This window comes from Balaenoptera borealis (assembly GCF_965194805.1).
Source record: "Balaenoptera borealis genome assembly, chromosome: 4".
Lineage (NCBI taxonomy): Eukaryota > Metazoa > Chordata > Mammalia > Artiodactyla > Balaenopteridae > Balaenoptera > Balaenoptera borealis.
In genome coordinates this window covers 47,684,160-47,706,078 of record NC_138861.1, presented here as the reverse complement: position 1 = coordinate 47,706,078, position 21,919 = coordinate 47,684,160, and the positions used below count along the sequence as shown (strand labels likewise).

Here is a 21,919-nt window from a genome sequence, read left to right as displayed (position 1 = left end):
TTCAGTCCACAGTAGTAATCCATAATGTCCAACAATGAGCAAAGAGGTATCCTAGGAGAGATATCCTAGGAGTAGTACTTTGATAGAGACTTAGAACAGGCAACTGAAACATTTGTTGTCTAAAACTGGGGGAGGTAAAGGCATGAAGGGCTGGCTTACACGTCTTCACAAGCGTGTGCTCGCACTCAGCATGGGGTAAGGACACCCCATGTGGGTGTGACCAAGGGAGGGTCTTCAACAGATAGATTCCTTCACTTTTCAGAAGAATCTGGGGAAGAAGAGGTGCGAGAAGATGCTGGTATGACTATACAGTTTCCCCCACAACACCTCAACTTCCTTTTATTCCTACCTGATTCAGTGGTTCCAGGACCAGGGCTGCAGTTGCAGGGGCCAGAAGCAGGGGTGATTCCTAAGCAAGAAACCTTAACTGTACTTTTAAACTTTTACATCAGGATTCCTAAAGGCCTAATGTGATAGATTGTGCGTTCACCCCATCTGGCAAACTTGGGGTTGACAGTGAATACAGCTGTATTACCTAGTGGTTGAGATAGACCACTAGTTCAGTACCTATGGAATGATACCCTATGTAAATGGGAGTGGGCTGAAGGGGAAGCATTTGCTAGATGGTATTGCTGCTGGCAATCTGGACCAGCACAGTAGCCAAACCTATTGTCCCTTCCTGTCCCTTCCAAAGGTGGAAAAGTTAAAATTCAATGAGAAATGGAGAGAAGCTCCCAAGACTGAACCAGGAAGAAATAGAAGATGTGAACAGACCAAGTAATGAAATTGAATAATTTAAAAACTCCCAGAAAACAGAAGTCCAGAACCAGATGGCTTTACAGGTGAATTCTATGAAACATTTAGAGAAGAGTTAATACCTATCCTTCTCAAACTATTCCAAAAATTGCAGAGGAAGGAACACTTCCAAAGTCGTCCTGTGAGGGCATCATCACCCTGAAACCAAAACCAGACAAAGATATCACAAAAAAAGAAAATTACAGACCAATATCACTGATGAACACAGATACAAAAATCCTCAACAAAATACTAGCCAGTCGAATCCAACAATACATTAAAGGATCATACACCATGATCAAAAGGGATTTGTCTCAGGGATGCAAGGATTTTTCAGTATCCACAAATCAGTCAGTGTGATACACCACATTAACAAATTGAAGAATAAAAACCATATGATCATCTCAGTAGATGCCAAAAAAGATTTTGATAAAATTCAGTATCCATTTATGGTAAAAACTCTCCAGAAAGTGGACATAGAGTGAACGAACATACCTCAACATAATAAAGGCCAAGTATGACAAACCCACAGCTAACATCATACTCAACGGTGAAAAGCTGAAAGCATTCCCTCTGAGATCAGGAACAAGACAAGGATGTCCTTCTCGCCACTTTTATTCAACATAGTTTTGGAAGTCTTAGCCACAGCAATCAGAGAAGAAAAAGAAATAAAAGGAATCCAAACTGAAAAGGAAGTAAAACTGTCACTGTTTGTTTGTGTGTTTTTTTTTTTTTGGCTGCGTTGGGTCTTCGTTGCTGCGCTCAGGCTTTCTCTAGTTACGGCAAGTGGGGGCTACTCTTGGTTGCGGTGCACGGGCGTCTCATTGCGGTGGCTTCTCGTTGCAGAGCACAGGCTCTAGGCACGTGGGCTTCAGTAGTTGTGGCACACGGGCGCAGTAGTTGTGACTCGCGGGTTCTAGAGCACAGGCTCAGTAGTTGTGGTGCACAGAATTAGTTGCTCCACGGCATGTGGGATCTTCCCAGACGAGGGATCGAACCCATGTCCCCTGCATTGGCAGGTGGATTCTTAACCACTGCGCAACCAGGGAAGTCCCATAACTGTCACTGTCTACAGATGACATGATACTGTACATAGAAAGTCCTAAAGGCTACCCGAGAACTACTAGAGCTCAGTAATGAATTTGGTAAAGTATCAGGATACAAAATTAATATACAGAAATCTGTTGCATTTCTGTACACTAACAGCAAAGTATCAGAAAGAGAGATTAAGGAAATAATCCTATTTACCATCACATCAAAAAGAATGGATGCTACTTTTAATGTTTTTAGTTTGATACTGAGTGAATTGGTTAAAGTTTTAAGGTTGGTAGGATCATGCAGAGCAAGCATGGACTGATAAGAAACAATAGGATCTGGAGACCAAGGCTTCAGAACATATAAAATAGCAGACAGTTGGCAGTGTCAAGCGTAAGCTGTTCTGGAAACAGTGAGGGTTGGGCCAGGGACAGTGGCCCTAGGATAACCGTGAGTTCTGCTGATGTGTGGGATGAAGTCAGGCCATATAAATTATGTGAATTGTTGTAGGTAGGTAGGTGGAATCTTCAGGTTTAGTGGGAAAGATCAGTAAATGCCCAAGTTAGGTGACATTAAATTAAGAATATTATTCACAGGACAAACCTGGGTAACCAAAGACATTTAAAATATCACTCGTGCCCCAGAGTGCCTTACAGTGACTGAGCCAGTCATCTGGTGTGTCTGGGTGCCTGGGGTGTATTAACCAGCAAGAGTCCTGCCAAATTGCCTGTCAGTTAATACAGCAGAACATTTGAAGATTCATACTGTTCATATAAATAGAGAAAAGGCAGGCCTTACAGTAAACTAATTTACTCCTGATGTTGCCAGATACTGCCCTCCATATTTAGTGATGCTCCACATAATTGCCAAAACCTTTCCAAAGAAAGCTTAATGTGAAGGGGTAAACATTAGATACCAATACCGAAAGATTTTACTGAGGAGGAGAGGTTGTTAAGGTAGAAAGTAGAACGTATGTGAGGGTTGGAACTATTTAAAAATATGTATATGACTTTCTGCAATGAAAGTTCCCTTGAACATTTCATCTTTCTCCACTTTTCATTTAGACTAGTTTTTTTGTAATTGGTGAGGGTCCTCAGGTTCATTTGTTTGAATAACAGCTGTGTTGTGGTTTTCGCAATACCATCATCCCTGTGTATCCTTGGGAGACTGGTTCCAGGAGACCCGCTGATACCAACATCTGTCAATACTCAGGTCCCCTGTATAAAATGATGTAGGATGAATACAGTTGAGTTTCACAGCCCTGGATATGGGAAGGTCGACGGTACAGTTGTAGTAGTTGACTACTTTTCCTGCCCTCTTAAACTCCTTTAGTCACTAGTAAAGAGTACACAATGAATTTAGAGCCCAAACTTGACTTTGGATAAAGTTTACTAATGCCCTTACTTCTAAATTTAAGTAATTGATTATTTTTAAAAAGTCACCAGATTTGTTTTTTAGTAAGCCCATTTTTCTGATTAATGAGGCGGAGTCTAGGGTAACTTATACAGTCATGATATAGAAAAGTTATGTTCTCTCTGTTGTGTTTGTTACCACTAGAGATTTTTTCCCCCATAAAAAGGGAGGCCAGTAATCTCTTTCTTTGATTCAGATTTTAAAATTGTAAAAGAAGCTTGGTGCAAAATCATTACAGACCTATGTTTGGAAGTGAAAATATTTTATGACTAGGGAAAAGAGTTTATATTCACTTGTCTTTTGTTCAGTAGCTATTGTGTATTTATCTTTGAATTTCCAATTTGCTGTCATAAACATTTTTAAGTTTATATGCTACTTGCCAAATTTTCACTAAAATGAATTTCTCAATATTTGGGAACTTTAAATACAAAGAATCTCTGTATGCTTTTCTTATGTTCATTCTTTAAAAAGCAAATCCAACCACTGAAAAAAAGTTTTTCCTTATTTCTTTATGTATAAAAACTTCTGAAATAATTTTTTTGTGTAAACTTCTTGTGAGGTCAGGAACTATTAGGATCATATTTCAGATATAGAAAGGACCTTTGTAATTAATCATGATGGTTTATTAAAATCTATAATCCTATTAAAAATTCACAGTAGGTTTTGAAGTACTATTATGAAGTAATATTATGTTATAAGGACTAGATATCTCTTAAAAATGTAAGTTTAATCTTTCGTTTGTATTTTTTCAAATACTAATTTTAGTTTTTTCATTGACTTTTGATTAATTACAAATTAAGTTACAAATTAATCATTTATGTTCTTTATCAGTGCATTCTTTTTTAACTAATAATATTTGTTAGAGCAGTTGTAGTTTTATAGACAAATTGAGTGGGCGGTGCAGAGAGTTCTTCCTGTGTCCTCCCTCTTCCTACAGTTTCTGCTATTATTAACATATTGCATTAGTGTGGTACATTTGTTACAGATTATGAGCCAATATTGATACATTATTATTAGCTGAAGACCATAGTATATATGGTTCACTACTTGTGTTGTATATTCTGTGGGTTTTGACAATGTGTAATGACATGTATCCACCGTTTTCCTCAAACTCAGAGGTTGCTTCCTCAGCGGTATCCAGTCTACTAATCAGCCCATCAAAGACATTCTTCATTTTTCTTACTGTGTTTTTGATCTCTAGCATTTCTTTTTACTTTTTTCTTAGAATTTTCCATCTCTCTGTTTACATTGCCCATCTGTTCCTGCATGCTGTCTGCTTTATCCATTAGAGCTCTCAGCATATTTATCATAGTTGTTTTAAATTCCCAGTTTGATAAATCCAGCATCCCTGCCATGTCTGGTTTGGATGCTTGCTCTGTCTCTTCAAGTTGTGTTTTTTGCCTTTTGGGATGCCTTGTAATTTTTTTCTTGGTAGCCAGACATGATGTACCCAGTGAAAGGAACTGCTGTAAACAGGCCTTTAGAGATGTGGCAGTGAGATGTGGGGAGGGAAGCCTTCTGTATTCCTATGATTAGGTCTCAGTTTGTTAGTGAGCCTATGGCTCTGGACTGTGAACTTGACAAATGTTTCTCGGGTTTCTTTCTCCCTCCCTAGGTGGGACAGGATGGCTGGAGTGGGCTGGAGTTGGGTGTTTCCCTTCCTTGGGTCAGTTAGGCTCTGGTTATTAACTAGTTTCTCCTGAGGGCAGGCCTTATTAAGAACAGACTGCTTTGGGTATTTCAAATTGTTTCATTTCTCCTCCCCCTACCAGAAGCCAGAGGGGATTCTTCTCTCATATTTACTGTGGAAACCTGGTCGAGCTCCTGGAGGAAATCTCACAATATTGTGGGGATCCCCCTATGACTGGGTCCCCCTGGAGTTTTTAACTCTCAAGAGTTGTCCCCGCTGAGGTTTTCCTACCCTCGCACTGATTCCCATGCGGTTTCCACTTGTGAGTCTCTGTTTCAATCAGCTGCAGCTCCCTGTGTTCTCCTGTTGATCTCTCCAATCTTGGGGGCATTGCTTTGCTCTGTGTTCTCTGCAAGGGAAGCCAACTAACCCTTTTTATGGTATGTTGAAACATACGTTTGAAATGAATCTTTTATTTCACCTTAGAAAAAAAAGGCTTTGAAAAAAATTACTATTAGAATATGGTTAATTGTAAAGACCTAGAAAATACCTAGAATTCCTAGCAGATTTTTACTTTAGAATATAGGGATCACAATACAATAAGAGCTAAATTATTGAGTCTTTACCCTTTACCACACACAGTTCTAGATGCTTACAAGCCATTAATTTATTTAATCCTCACAGCAATCTTGTTATGTAAGGTATTTTTATTATCCCCATTTTACAGATGAGGAAACCAAGAGTTAGAGAAATTACAAAACTTGCCCAAGGTTTTACAGACTAGCACGTGGCAGAGCTGGGATTTGACCACCATATTTCCTTGTGAGCTCACGCTTTAAAATAAGAGCTAGATTTGGAGGAAAGGATACTTTGTAAATGATTAGTTGATTTTTTTTTAAGTTTTTAAGTCATTGATTATACTAATAGTACCCCCTCCCCCCCTTTGGAGGAGTGGGTATATTTGTGAAATCAAAGAAAGTGTTTCTTTTTCAGTTTTAAGAATTACTAATTTCACTGGTTTCTGGAAAGGAATTGAGGGTATAAAATAGTGTAACTTGATCCCCAAGTAAATTGCTTACATAGAATTCAGAGTTATGTATTCAGACTGACCAGCATTTAAGATTTCCTTGTTTAGTCTTTGGTTTTCAATTGAAGCAGCTTCCCCTCCTTACCCCGTTATGTCCTAAAGCCCTCTAATGTTTTACATAATACATTTAAGTGTGTGAATAATAACACCATGTAATTTATCTGATTTATGTAATCAAAAGGTTTTACAAATTTCAACACTGATAGTCTTATTACCAGAAAAGGAATAGATAGATGATTAACTCTAAAACGCCCCCTTATAAAACAGAAGTGATTCAGCCTAGCGTACAGTAAGGCTACCTTCCTGCCTGTGCTTCCACTTTGTCACTCAAGTACAGACCACTTCCCCAGGAGAGTTTGTTTGGGTTTGTCTTGTTAGTTCTTGCCTTAAGGAAGTACACTTGGTTTTCTCCTTCATGGGTTAGATTAGAAAAAACCTCTTCTTTTTTAAGCAGTTTGAAACTATGGTAATAGAATGGGGCGTTAATGGGTTTTCTTTGTAACCTCCAAACAGAGCAACATTTTGCAGATGTCGTACTTAGTGAAGAATTTCTCAACCTTGGCATTGAACAAGTGTGCAGCTTAATCTCGAGTGACAAACTTACCATTTCTTCAGAAGAGAAGGTAAGTGTATTTTTCTTTTTCCAGTGTACAGTGATATAGTATTTTTCCTTTCTTTCGCTTTGTTTTTTAACTTTGTGATCCTGTATGTGTAGTGGCAGCCAGTGATCTTTGATCTGGAAGTTGAGAAACTCCACTAGTTGACTTGTTGATTGTGTAAATAACTGTGTTCTCATTCCTTAGGAGCTTCCCCAAATGGTTAGACACCAGAGTTTTGTGCTTGACCCCACAGCAAGAGCTTGCATACATTGAACTATCTGAAACAGAGGGCCTTTGGGGAACTGGGTTTCTTCTCACAGCTAGATACCTGGAAAAATTGTGATCTAAACATAATATTCTCAGACTTCCCTGGTGGCACAGTGGTTAAGAATCCGCCTGCCAATGCAGGGGACACGGGTTCAAGCCCTGGTCCGGGAAGATCCCACATGCCATGGAGCAACTAGCCCGTGCGCCACAACTACTGAGCCTGCGCTCAAGAGCCCATGAGCCAAAACTACTGAGCCCGTGTGCCACAACTACTGAAGCCTGCATGCCTAGAGCCCGTGCTCCTCAACAAGAGAAGCCACCGCAATGAGAAGCCCACACACCGCAACAAAGAGTAGCCCCCGCTCAACACTACTAGAGAAAGGCCGCATGCAACAACGAAGACCCGACGCAGCCAAAAATAAATTAATTAATTAATAAAAAGAAGCCACTTTAAAAATAAATAAATAAATAAACATAATATTCTCAAACCAAAGTAATTTAACCATCATGTGAGTTGGACAAAGTCACCCAGGTGACAAAGTTTAGCTAGTTCCAGACTGACCTCTTCCTTCAGATGTGCCCCTGCAGCTTACATCCCACCCTCCCCATGTGTCCTTCCCCCCTTCCAGAGCCCTGTGCAGCTGCTTTGTCTGGTTGTAGCCTGTCTCTCCGAAGTTGGGGTTGCCTTTTTCAGCCACCTGCACCTTTTGTATCGGTGGAAGGAGAAGCTTCTCAGTGGGTTTTATTCTTTGGGTAGGTTTTGTAGCTTGTGGGAATCGGGGCAAAAGCTTATGAACCTGCAGTGTTTGGAGGAAGTGAAACTTGAGTTTTTCCTTTGTGTGATTCGTTGTATAAACTTTGTTGTTCTTTTCCTCAAGGATATTCATACTGCTTGGGGGCAAAAAGACACATTTCTTATAATATTTACCAAATAAAAAAATATGTGAAAGTGGTTGTGAAATGTATAATCTTAACACCCCAGAAATATAGAGGAGAGGAAGACACTACTATTCATGTTTAATAGATGTGTGTTGAGTGCCTACTGTGTACCAGACACTGCCATGGAGTCCTCCATACAAGAAGATTGACAAAATAAAATCCTTTACTCATGACTACAGGGACAACCAGTGGGGTAATGAATGATCACAGAATGCTGTAGGGGGTCCAGAAGGAGCCTTTAATCATTCCTTGGATACAGATTGGAGTTCAGTGTGGCTCAGATATATGATCCAAGTTTTTAAAAGTGCGTATGAGTTTGCCAGGGAAACAAGGATGGGTGGGAAGGAGAAGGGCAGCCCAGGTAGAGGGAACAGAATATGTAAGTGTAAAGAGCTGTGAAAGAATGATTGCATTCTTTTAGTTCAGTACAATTAGAGTTTACAGTATGTTTGGCACAGTAGTAGGAGATAAGGTGGGAAGATGACATAAAATACCTTCTCAGCCATGTTAAAGAAAATTGACTTGGACTTCCCTGGTGGCGCAGTGGATAGGAATCTGCCTGCCAGTGCAGGGGACACGGATTCAAGCCCTGGTCCGGGAAGATCCCACATGCAGCAGAGCAGCTAAGCCCGTGCACCACAACTACTAAGCCTGCTTTCTAAACCCTGCATGACACGATTACTGAGCCCGTGTGCCACAACTACTGAAGCCCGCGCACCTAGAGCCCATGCTCCACAGCAAGAGAAGCCACAACAAGAAGCCCGTGCACCGCAATGAAGAGTAGCCCCTGCTCGCCACAGCTAGAGAAAGCCCACGCACAGCAACGAAGACCCAACACAGCCAAAAATAAATAAAATTTTTTTTAAAAAATTGACTTTATCCTGGTAATGAAGAGCCTCTGAGGGGTTCTAATCAGTAGAAGAGTGCCATGATAATGCCTTCACTGTAGAAATGTCACGGAGGCTGTTCTGGTTTTCTACTGCTGCATAACAACCACCCCAAAATGTAGGGACATAAAACAACCATGTCGTTATGCTCACAGCCTGTGGGCAGAATTCATGCAGGGCACATAGGGACAGCTTGTCTCTGCTCTGCAGTGCCTGGGGCTTCAGCTGGGTTGGCTTGACAGGTGGTATTATTCTACTGGAGCCACATACCCAAGGCTTCAGTCCCTCTGCACGTGGCATCTTATGTTTCTGGAACACCCAGGATGGTTCCTTCACTCACTTACCTGGCTCCTGGGCCAGGTATTGGTTGGTATCTCACCCTCCCCACCCCCCCTTCCTCTCTATGACTGGCTTGGGTCTCATAGCATCTCATCTCCAGTAATCAGACTTTTTACATGACACCTGGCTTCCCCCTAATGAACATTTCAAGAGACCAGAGGCAGCTTATGACCCAGCTTCAGAAACGCCACAGCACTGCCTCCACAACCTTCTGTTGGTTACACAGGGCCAGCTTAGATTCCTGTGGGAGGTTACTACATAAGGTGTGGATACCAGAGAAGTGGTTTATTAGGGACCATTTTTGGCGACTAGCTCCAAAGTGGTGGTGTGCAGAATGGACCAAAAATGGGGTGAGGGTCAGATAGGAGGATGTTGAAGTTACCAGTGAGCAATAGGATCTGGTATAGGGTGGTAGAAAGAGGGGTGGAGAAGAGAAGACAGAGCTGAGAAATAGTTAGCAGATAGAATTGACAGGACCCTCTTTATCTTCTAGCATCTGGCACATAGAGGTACTTGGTGACTGAATGAATTAAAGAGGCTCATTAATTATAATGTAGATTATTTTTAGCTTCTTGCTCTATACCTGCATCAAAATAACCTATTTATTGCTTCCCAGTTATTCATTTACATATCATCAAACATTTTCTACAACCCTTTAAAGATTACTGTGTTGTATATTCATCAGTCTGGAAGGAAATTATGTAGTCAAATACCGTCTTCATAATAGCTTATTAGCTTTCTCATAGGTATATGTTGTAATGCCCTTATTATTTTGATTATTTTTAATATAAAATATTATATTTTAATACATTCTACTGTTGTGACAAAAGAGAGTTAATCTATTCTGCAGATCCTTGATTTAGAAGTATATGGTCCAACATTTGTTTGTAAACCCAAAGAAAAAGCCAAAAAATGAGTTGTTGCTAAGAGTACATGATTTTCATTCCAGATATCACTTTGCTTTATTATTTTGGGTACTTTATTCAAAAGGGACTTTAGATTTAAATCTAGGTAAGTAGAACCAAATTCAATTTGGAAAGGTTGTCAACAATGAATTAGATCATATATCATCAAATTATCACCGCTACCACTCAAGTTCAAGAAGATTAGATAATGTACTTCATGAAATACGTAGTAAATACCCAGCAAAAAGTACTCACTAAATACGTAAAGGTACTAAAGTATTTATTAAAGTACCTACTAAATTAAAAGTAGATCTACCATATGATCCAGCAGTCCCACTTCTGAGTATTTATCCAAAGGAAATAGAAACAGAATCTTGAAGAGATATCTGTATTGCTGTGTTGGCTGCAGCATTTTTCACAATAACCAAGATGTGGAAACAACCTGAATGAATGGATAGAGAGGTGCTATATACACACAATGGAATATTACTCAGCCATAAAAAGAAGGAAATCCTGCCTTTTGTGACAACATGGATGGACCTTGAGGGCATTATGCTAAGTGAAATAAGTCAGAGAAAGACAAATACTGTTATCATCTCACTTATATGCAGACTCAAAAGTCAAACACATAAAAAGAGAGTTGAGTGGTGGTTACCAGGGGCTGGGAGTAGGGGAATCGGGGAGATGTTGGTCAAAGGGTACAAACTTCTAGTTATAAGATGAAAAAGTTCTAGAGACATAATGTGACTAACAATTAACAATACTGTGTTATCTAAAAGTTCCTGAGAGTACCCCTTAAATTAAGTACATACTAAGTACCAAATGAAAAAAATAAAAAGCAAAGAAAGAAATGGAGTGGATGTACTTTTCAAGTGCATCATTAAGTCAGGATTTGAAAAACTTGAGCCATGGATTAAACTTGGATGTCTTAGCAAGAGTTGTGTATAAAATGTAATATTGTATTTTATTCAGATGCCTTGGTACATAACTCATTACTTATTTTTCTTTCCCCTGTATTTTCGGCAAGGTATTTGAAGCAGTAATAGCTTGGGTGAATCATGACAAGGATGTAAGGCAAGAATTTATGGCTCGGCTGATGGAACATGTACGATTACCTTTGCTTCCTCGGGAATATTTAGTTCAGGTAAAAGCATTTGCAAAACACATGAGTACACCTACTCCATGTCACTGGGCTGACAGCATGTAGATTCCTGTTACACAGTGGTAACTAGGCAGAGAGCAGTAAACGCACCTGCTGTCCTTGGCAGCTGCTAACTCTTGGGGCAGTTCCCAGTCTTACAGGTTTGCTTCTTCCCTATTTCTGATTTGAGTAAGCAAGTACTAGAGCTTATGGAGGCAGTATTTGTGGTGACTTAAGTACATGTAAATAAATGCATTTGTGGCTCTGTGTCACTGCTCTGCATCTCCTTTGCTTTCCTTTTGATAGCCTGCTCTGACTGCTCTGTAGAAATGGAATTTTGGCGTTCAACCCAAATACTGTTTAATTTTCCTTCACAGTTTCAGTGGCTTGCATTTGGTTTCTGTCTTTACTTCTAAACTGAGGAAAACCAGGTTATTTGAAATAAATAGCAATAAATGGATCTTTAGTGGTCTCTGAACAATTTTAAATTTATTGTTTTATTATTAACATTCTACTAGGAACATTTCAACATTTTAATTTATAATTGAAACCATCTAATGAAACATTTCTTTATTAGGAGATTAGATCTGATCATTTTAGAATTTCTTGAAGCCTCATTATTTGTGGTAATCTGTGTAATCATTGGTACTCTGCCTTTAAGAAAATGAACAGAAAAAATCTGTCCTGCACTTGACGTCAGGGATAGGAAGGACAAGTTTTATTTGTGGTGTAGGCACATTGTTATAAAGTATTTTGAATTCCTTTTCTGGAAATTTTATTTGTGTTTTAAAAAGACGTCTTTAATTTATAAATATTTCCTCCCCCACCTGAAGGACTCATTATCTAAATTTTCTTATTTTTCTTACTATTTGGCTTAATGTTTAAAGATAACAATAGGTGAACATAATATTATCCAAAGATTATTCTGTAGCTGACATTGAAGTATATAATTTTCATTGCAATTCTTCTTTATTACTTATAAATATTTTGCTCTGCAGACCAGATACTTGAGCATTTGGGGGCATCATTTACTTTTCTTTTAGTGATATTTATAAACTTTCCTCTGTGACTTTTAGACTGAACCAGGGAGGATAGTTATTGCTTTTTTCCTCTACTTTACTTGTTTCTTTGTCAGTCTTAGCATGAAGTAGCTATCCCCTCATGGGGTGGGTCTGATTTTTTCTTCCAGAGGGTTGAGGAAGAAGCACTGGTGAAGAACAGCAGTGCTTGCAAAGATTACCTCATTGAAGCTATGAAGTATCATCTGCTACCAACAGAGCAGCGTATATTAATGAAGAGTGTCCGGACCCGACTGAGGACACCCATGAACCTTCCCAAAGTAGGATCTGCTGTTCATACTTGTTACTACCTCATCTGAAAGGCCCATAGTGAGGCTGTTAATATTTTACTCATCTGATTTTCCATGTGCCCAGGAATTCATTGAAGTGTATATAATTCAACTTCTCTATTGATTTTGTCTGTGGAGGGTGGGGATTGTTTGAATCACGTAATCTTTATAAACCACATGATGTCACTCTTCTGGAACAGAGGCAACTGGTATTTGTCCCTTCTGAGTTTTTTTTTAGCTCTTTACAAAGGTTTCTTTGTAAGCTACATGTTTGGATAATAACTGAAAACCGACTAGTTTCACAGAATTGCTAAGAACTTAGGATGCTAGCTTGTTCTTTTTGTTCCTTCCTATTGTCTGTTGTGTACTATTTGATGGTTCACTCACACATCATACATAGTCATTTCAGTGTAGATTTTCCATATGTTTTCCCAGATCTCCAGTGTTCATGTAATTCCTCTGTGAAAGTTCATATTCTACCTTTATCTTTTTAGTTGAAGCCATTCATGTCTTAGTGATTTAATTTTCCTTACGAATAACCCCTCATTTCTGTCTCTCTGTTTGCAATTCCTTCTGCTCTGTTTGCATCTTTACAGTACTAGGAGACCAGCACTTTAAGCACCATTTTGTGTATGGTCTAATCAGAATGACCCATAATATAATGCTTTTATTTATGTATTGATTTTTAGCTCTCATGTGTGTTTGGGGCAATGATGAATTAAGAAATAAGACAATCTGTTATCCACTGTTTTCTTATATCACCTTTAGTTATTACTTTATCTTTCCATTAAATTAAATCTTTTAAATTCTTTCACTTTAATGCTTTTATTTAGTGTTTTTTCAATTTTATTTTTTTTTGGAGTCTACATTTTAATTGCTTCAAATCCATATTAGTAGTGTTTTTCTGTTTTACCCAGTGTTAACAAGAGTTCTCAATTTAGAACCAACTGTATTTTGCCAGTGTGCTACTCCCTCCTTTTTTCTAGATCATTAGTAAATATTTTAATTTAAAATGGACTTCAGTGCTCTCCCTGGTGATACCTCATTAGAAATACCCACTTACCAACATAGTCCGTTTGTAGGAAGTTTCAGTCTATATGATTATGTTTATTATGTAAGCCAAAAAGTAAATAATTTGGCATATAACATCTATTGAGATTCAGGATCATATAGATTCAAATTTGGCATGATTTTTTTTTTAACATCCCTCTGCGTGTTACTCATCGTTTCATAGGCTCCTGGAAGTTCAAATGCTTTTCTCAAAATATTCTAAATTTTTACTGAGAATTATTATCACTTAAAAAGTATTTACAAGGCACTCACTTCCTACCCTATTTTGAAAATTGGTATTTGCCGTTTTTAAATTTTCTGATCTCTCCTCAGTTCTCCAAGATTTTTCAAAAATAATTGTAAGTGGCTCAGTAAGTACATTAGCTAGTTCCCTTAACACCCTAGTATGCATGCCATCTGGGTCTGCCAATTTTATAAGTGTTTACATTTTCCAAATACCCTTTTACCTCCTTTTATAAGTAGCCATCTCTATAAGTCTTCATTACTTCATATTTGTCCATATTATTTGGTGTCAGTTTTTGTTCTTACAAAAAAATAGATTTATAAAAGTTGTTCATAGCCTTAGCCCATTTGAATTATTATTTCTTTTATGCTGGTCTTTTTAACTTCCTTCTAAATAGCTTGTTTTATCTTTAATACTTTTTAAACATTTCATATTTGTAAAAGATCTCTTCTTAACTTGCATATTCCCTCTGCTGGCATCTTTAGCTTTGCTATCTTTAGCTATGCCTTAACCTTTAGAGTGAAAACTAATTCTCTTCTAATTTCTGTAATAAGCATGTCACTTTTGAAAACATTCTAAAGAGTCTTTGGTAAAATCCTATCAAGTATTTTTGCTTATGTAGAGTTGTGATCATCTGTTCAGTTGACACTCTGTGGGCTTCTCTGGTTGTGGCTTTGGAGTGACCCTCCTAACTGTATTAAACTTTCGGTTTCTCAGTTCTTTAGCTCTGATTTTGTGGTGGATATGCTGATCCATGAAGGTTCTCTTCTGTTCTCTCAGGGTGGCTGGGGAGGAGGGTTGCAGACCTGACAGGTAGCAGGGAGCTACTCAGCTCCTGATTTTGCATTTGCATAGTCTCTCCTCAAAGTTTATTTATCTGCACATTTTTTTGCAAAAGTGCTTGTGTTGGACACTTTTCAATAGCACTGTTTGTCATTTTAGAGTGGTTGTACTCAAGATTAATTCTAAATAGGTAGGTAAGAATGAGGCAAAGATTAATTTCTCTTGCTGACATATCATAATCGTAGTAAGACCTATGAGACAAAATGTGGTAGCAATGCTGGAATAATAGATAATGTTTCTACCATGACAGTGACTAATTAGCCTCTGATTCTGTGGACGCATACTAATTTGCATGAAAGATCTTTTTATATCTCAGGTATTAGTTTTGTATTGTCAGTAAACCGTCTTGGGATTGTGTAAGGCACTCTTGGATTTGGACAGTATAATGAAAAACTGTATATGTTTTGCTACTGTGCTTTGTTGTTAGCTTCTTTTTATCTTTGGAATCTGTATTTTTACAAATGCTATCTTATTATTTCTGTATATATATTTTTATTTTTTTTACCCGGGATATCTATTAAGATTTCCAGTTGGAAAATTATGAAACTTGGTATTTCAGGAGGCAATTTTAAACTAATATTTAATAGGTGAAGAAAATGAAAGAACAAAGTTTAATTGATCTACATTTCAGGATGGTCACTTGAATTTGTGTAACTCCCGACCTCTTGCCTTCCTTAAATACATCACATTTAACTTTTCCATACAAATGTCTTCCCAGTTTTCTATTCCTTTGCATTAGCATAAACTAGTATGATGTTTCTCAGATCAGGCGTCACAAATAATTGGGGTGTCAGAGTCATGACACCTCTTTCGATGCTAGTAGCACAGTGGTTTTTATCACCGTCTCTTGATCTCATACAAATATCCCTGCTCTCCTGCTCTTGTCTTCCCATTATACATTCTTCCTTTCCCCATTATCTCTGATTCCTGGAGTTCCAAATCCTCACCCCATTTTACTTCTCTTGGGTGAGTAAAGGACAGATATTACTACTTTTCTCTATATTCGGTAGCACATATTCCCTTCCATCCTCATTTTGATCTACAAGAAGTGAACTATTGTGTGGAAATCACAAGATTCATAGTTGAGAATCATGAAATCTAATAAACTGTATTGTTTCTCAAGGATTATTTGAAAAGTATTCCCTTCAGAGATTTTTTTAAACTGATCTTCATCAGAGATGTTAACCAAACCTCTTTCAACTGTTGTCTAACTGCCGGGCAGAGTTTAAAAGTTAAGCACAGGTAGGTCTTCTGTAGACCTCTAGATACAGGATTGATCTTACTGTCTGTTGCACCTCTGTGATTTCATAACCTTGCCCCTCCCTTTTTTCCCTTTGGGATTAGGAGGGAAGGGTATTGCAGATTTTCTTTGTTAATTCTTCCTTTTATTTATTTGTATTCAACACTAGAGGAATGGCAGGTCTGAAAAAAATTATATAACTGTGCTACATTCAGTCTTCTTTTTAAGACCTTTAAAATTCTTTATACTTTACAGTAAATAAATTACTAAAATAGGCTTCTTTTTGGAAACAAGATTTATTCTGATTTCTGTGTACCCATCTTTCTATAGTTCCAAGTACAGGTAGGTCATTGCTCAGTCAAGGTTGCAAACCTTCCCTTTTTGTATGCATGAGTCATTCCATCTTCTGTTTGTTTTGATTTTTTGTTTCTTTTGAACATCCGTTTTTCCTGTCATCTCACTTTTCCCTTGACAGGTCCTTACCATTCTTTACAGTGTTCTACACGTGACATCATTAACTTTTACGTTCTTCTGAATTGACAGCTGTGTTTTCAGTGTTTCCAAAGAGTGCCCAGTGTGCCCACTTATACTCATTAAAAGACAAACACATTGATTGCTAAATCCCATCTATCTCTCAAGGTTCCACTCCCTCCAGGAAGCTTTCAGTAAATTATGGCTATGTTTCATTTTCTGATCAGGAATAGCAATTAATGTCTATAACCAATCATAGCTTTCTGGTCACATATAATTGTATATAGTTCTTGAAGTACTTTAGAGTCTTGTCTCCTTAGTGATATCTAATAGCTCTTGGGGGTAGAGACCCTGTCTTACATTTCTTATGTAGAACATCTTAGCACAGTTCTGATCAAATATGGAAGATAGGCACTTAATAAATACTTGTTGGATTGAATTGAATTGAAGAAGTTTATCGACCTCACTTATTCTCAGTGCTGGACTGTGGTTCATTCATTCGTTATGATTTCTAGTATCTCCATTATCTGTCCTCTTGGTTGTTTTATTTGTGGGGCATCCAGGGAGGTCTCTTTACTTGACATCTGGGAATCTGTGCTCTCTTGTGAACAATTCAATTAGTCCTCCTTTTTCAATAGGTTTTTTTTTTTCCTTCTTCCATCTTTCTTTAATACCTTATTGTCCTTTTCATCCCACCTACCCCCTAACATAAATTTCACTTCCGTCTGCTTTCCTAGATTGTGGAGATCTAATCCCTGGTCCTTACAAAGCTGGGATCTAGTTTATAGCAAGCCCTATGACACTGCAGCCTTGCCAGTGCTGACTGCCTGCTGTTTTTGGCTTAAATACTGCTTTTGCTTGAAGGATCAGAAACTTAGTTTCTGATATCCTTATTTTTGACTAAATGTGCTAGAAAATAGAACTGTAGTTCTAACATACATGTGTCCCCTTTGTTGATGTTTATTAAATGTTGATGAGGTGGTTGTTTTCCCCCAGCTCCCCCTACCATCTTCATCCTAATATTCTCCACGTCATTGTCTTTGTAAGACATTTTAAATCCCTGAATATGCAGTAGTTGTTGGTTCAAGTGCCTCTACTTCTGCCCTTGCAGTTAATGGTGGTGGTTGGGGGCCAAGCACCAAAGGCTATCCGCAGTGTGGAATGCTATGACTTCAAAGAAGAACGATGGCACCAAGTAGCAGAATTGCCTTCCAGGAGATGTAGGGCAGGTAAGCATCATGCATTGCGGTCATTTCCCTATTGCTGGGTCATTGGGAGCTTCTCTCTCAGGTCTTATTTTATTAACTAGAAGAATCTTTATTGGAAAAGCTTTGATTAAAATAGCCATGTGATTACAGAGTGATTGAGGAGCACTGTGCAACTCATAAGACATCGATGGGGATAGCTGCTCTGTCTTCAATTTACATATTTTTCTGATTCTCTAGTATAAAGTGGAGTAGCTAGCAATTTGCTGGATATTTTCCCAGTTACCTTTGCTGAAGTGTTGAGAATTCTTTAGGTTGGGACCCTTAGTTCTAAGAGATTCCTGACTTAGCTAATAAGCCATAGTTTCCTTTTTCCAAGCATCTGTTTTACAAACATTTGTTGAAATAGACTTTATTTATCCAAAACTGTGATCAGAAGAGGCAGTTGCAAATTCTAAGGATTCTTCCTGTGACTCAAACCTGGATCCATAAATCATAGCTCCCATAGCAAATGAGTTCTAAGTGTAACAGAACATTTCTATCATGGTAGTCCTTTAACAATATATCCCAGCAACTGTTACATAACAGCATAGAGTTAACTCATTCCTTTCGAGCTGTCTAGTATGTTGGACAGGGATCTGGATGTAGTATAATTTTTACTAGCTTTTAATTGAACATTAAAATTGTTTTTAATCTTATGTTATAAATAGTACTGCAATTAATTCCTTATACATACATTATTATGTATGTATCCTAATATATTTTAGTGGGATAAAACTCTAGAACTAGAATTAATGATTAAAAGAGTATGCAAGGAAGATACACCAATTATTACTTCCACTAACAGTAAAATATGAAGGTACAAATTTCCCTACATACCCTAGAACACCTTATAATTAAATTGAGTTTTGCAATCTGGTAGGTGAAAAATGCTATCTCATTATCTACTTTGCACTTTTATTATGAGGAAAGTTAAACATCTTTCTGAATGGTCAGTTCATGATTCTTGCCATTTTTTTATTATACTATTTTATTGATTTGATACTTTAAGGGAAGTAGTCTTTTTGTCATTTGTGGTGTGAATGTTTATTTGTATTAATCTTTTATCTTCTGACTTTACTTGCATTATTTTTGTGTTATTTTTGCCATTTAACAACCTTACTTTTTATGAATTCCTGTACATCAGAATTTTGTCCTTGGACTTAAAGATTTGTTTCTCGTGTAGAAAAGCCTTACTCAGAAATTATTTGTGTGTGTGTAATTCCCTAATATTAATATCTTATAAAACTGTGATGCAGTTATCAAAACTAAGAAATTAGCATTGGCATATTACTATTACTTAGTATGGTATTCTCTAGGTCCACCCATGTTGCTGCAAATGGCAGTATTTCATTCTTTGTTATGGCTGAGTAATATTCCATTGTATATGTAACACATCTTCTTAAACCAATCATCTGTTGATGGGCAGTTGGGTTGTTTCCATGTCTTGGCTATTGTATTGGGTTGGCCAAACCCGAACAAGTTCGTTCAGGTTTTTCTATAAGGTTACAGAAAACCCCGAACGAACTTTTTGGCCAACCCAATAAATAGTGCTACTCTGAACACTGAGGTGCATGTATCTAAACTACAGACTTACTGTATCTTATCATTCTTTCTATTAATGTTCTTATTCTAGTTCAGGATCCCACATTGAATGCATGCATGCATTTATTTATAATTGAAGTATAGTTGATTTACAATATTGTGTTAGTTTCAGATATGCAGCAAAGTGATTCACTTATATTTATTTTAGACTATTTTCCATTATACGTTATTACAAAATATTGAATATAGTTCTCTGTGCTATACAGTAAATCCTTGTTGCTTATCTATTTTATGTGTAGTAGTTTGTATCCGTTAATCCCATACTCCTAATTTATCCCTTTGGTAACCATAAGTTTATTTCCTATGTCTGTGAGTCTCTTTTGTATGTAGATTTGTTTGTTTCATTTTTTTAGATTCCACATTTTAAGTGATGTCATGTAGTATTTGTCTGTCTGACTTTACTTAGTATAATATTCTCTAGGTCCACCCATGTTGCTGCAAATGGCAGTATTTCATTCTTTGTTATGGCCGAGTAATATTCCATTGTATATATAACACATCTTCTTAAACCAATCATCTGTTGACGGGCACTTGGGTTGTTTCCATGTCTAGACTATTGTATTGGGTTGACCAAAAAGTTCGTTCAGGTTTTACCATAAGGTTACAGAAAAACCCGAATGAACTTTTTTTGGCCAACCCAATAAATAGTGCTACTCTGAACATTGAGGTGCATGTATCTTTACAAATGACAGTTTTCATCTTTTCCAGATATATGCTCAAGTGTGGGATTGCTGGATCATATCGTAGTTATATTTTCAGTTTTTTAAGGAAACTCCATACCATTTTCCATACTGGCTGCACCAATTTACGTTCCCACCAACAGCAGGGTTCCCTTTTCTTCACATCCTCTCCAGCATTTATTATTTGTAGACTTTTTGATGATAGCCATTCTGACCACTGTGAGGTGAGACCTCATTGTGGTTTTGATTTGCATTTCTCTAATAATTAGAGATGTTGAGCATCTTTTTCATGTGCCTGTTGGCCATCTATATATCTTCTTCGGAGAAATGTCTATTTAGGTTTCTGCCTATTTCCTGATTGGGTTGTGGGGTTTTTTTTTGAATAGTATGAGCTATTTGTATATCTGGGTTATTAACCCCTTGTCAGTCGCATCGTTTGCAAATATTTTCTCCATTCCGTAGGTTGTCTTTTATTTTGTTGATGGTTTCCTTTGCTGTGCAAAACCTTTTAAGTTTGATTAGGTCCTATTGTTTATTTTTGCCTTTATTTCTTTTGCCTTGGGAAACTTCTCTAAGAAAATAATGCTATGATTTATTTCCAAGAATGTTTCACCTATGTTCTCTCCTAGGAGTTTTATGGTATCATGTCTTACATTTAAGTCTTTAAACCATTTTATATTTACTTTTGTATATGGTGTGAGGGAGTGTTCTAATTTCATTGATTTACATGCAGCTGTCCAGCTTTCCCAACACTACTTGTTGAAGAGACTGTCTTTTCTCCATTACACAGTTTTGTCTCCTTTGTCGTGGATTAATTGACCATAGGTGTGTGGGTTTATTTCTGGGCTCTCTGTTCACTTCCATTGATCTATATGTCTGTTTTTGTGCCAATACCATGCTGTTTTGATTACTGTAGCTTTGTAGTAGTGTCTAAGTCTGGAAGAGTTATGCCTCCAGCTTTGTTCTTTTTCCTCAGGATTTCTTTGGCATTTCTGGGTCTTTCGTGGTTCCATATAAGTTTTAGTATTATTTGTTCTAGTTCTTTGAAAAATATCATGGATATTCTGATAAGGATTGCATTTAATCTGTAAATCATATGGTCATTTTAACAATATTAATTTTTCCAAGAGCATGAGATTTCTTTCCAGTTCTTTGAATTATCTTCAGCTTCCTTTATCATTGTTTTATAGTTTTCAGTGTATAGGTCTTTCATCTCCTTGGTTAAGTTTATTCTTAGGTTGTTGGGATTTTAAATGGGATTTTTTTTTTCTTTCTCTTTCTGATACTTTGTTGTTGTGTAAAGGAATGCAACAGATTTCTGTATATTAGTCTTGTGTCCTGCCACCTTGCTGAATTTATTTGTTCTAATACTTTTCGTGTGGAGTCTTTGGGGTTCTCTATATAGCGTGTCGCGTCATCTGCAAATAGTGACAGTTTTACCTCTTCACTTCCAATTTGGATACATTTTATTTCTTTTTCTTGTCTGATTTCTGTGGCTAGGACTTCCAATACAATATTAAATAGAAGTGGTAATAGTGGACATCCTTGTCCTGTTCCTGAATTTAGCAGGAAGTTTTTCAGCTTTTCACCGTTGAGTATTATGTTGGCTGTGGCTTTGTCATAAATGGCTTTTATTATGTTGAGATATGTTCCCTTTATACCCACTTTGGTGAGAGTTTTTGTCATGAGTGGATGTTGAATTTTATCAAATGCTTATTCTGTGTCTATTGATATGATCCTGTGGTTTTTTTCTTTCCTTTTGTTAAGGTGGTGTATCATATTGATTGATTTGCATATGTTGAACCATCCTTTTTACCCTGGAATGAATCCAGTTTGATCATGAGATATGATCCTTTCTCTGTATTGTTGGATTTGGTTTGCTAATATTTTGTTGAGGAATTTTGCATCTGTATTCTTCAGAGATATTGGCCTGTAATTTTCTTTTTTTGTAGTGTCTTTGTTTGGTTTTGGTATCAGGGTGATGGTGCCCTCATACGATGACTTTAGAAGTGTTCCTTACTCTGTAATTTTTTGGAATAGTTTGAGAAGGATAGGTAAGCTGTATGGTCCTGGCCTTTTGTTTGCAGGGAGTTGTTTCCATTACAGATTCTATTTCACTTCTAATAATCAGTCTGTTCAAATTATCTGTTCCTTCTT

The 21,919-nt window shown here is 37.4% G+C and overlaps 1 protein-coding gene and 1 long non-coding RNA gene across 8 annotated transcripts in view; one reads left to right on the top strand and one right to left on the bottom strand.

Moving 5' to 3' along the window:
* LOC309628314 overlaps window positions 1-21,919 on the bottom strand; it is an 882,984-nt gene that overhangs the window by 356,796 nt on the left and 504,269 nt on the right. The gene's annotated exons all lie outside the window — the stretch shown is intronic.
* Window positions 1-21,919, top strand: part of KLHL2 (kelch like family member 2) — a 126,030-nt gene that overhangs the window by 92,874 nt on the left and 11,237 nt on the right. For all 7 annotated transcript variants that reach the window (XR_014244304.1, XR_014244305.1, XM_082391141.1 and 4 more), the window contains 4 exons: window positions 6,474-6,583; window positions 10,924-11,040; window positions 12,227-12,376; window positions 17,345-17,462. Coding sequence is in view for 5 of the 7 variants with exons in the window: in XM_082391141.1 (XP_082247267.1) it covers window positions 6,474-6,583; window positions 10,924-11,040; window positions 12,227-12,376; window positions 17,345-17,462 (495 nt within the window). In the remaining 2 variants the exon portion in view is untranslated. The remainder of the gene's footprint in view (window positions 1-6,473; window positions 6,584-10,923; window positions 11,041-12,226; window positions 12,377-17,344; window positions 17,463-21,919) is intronic.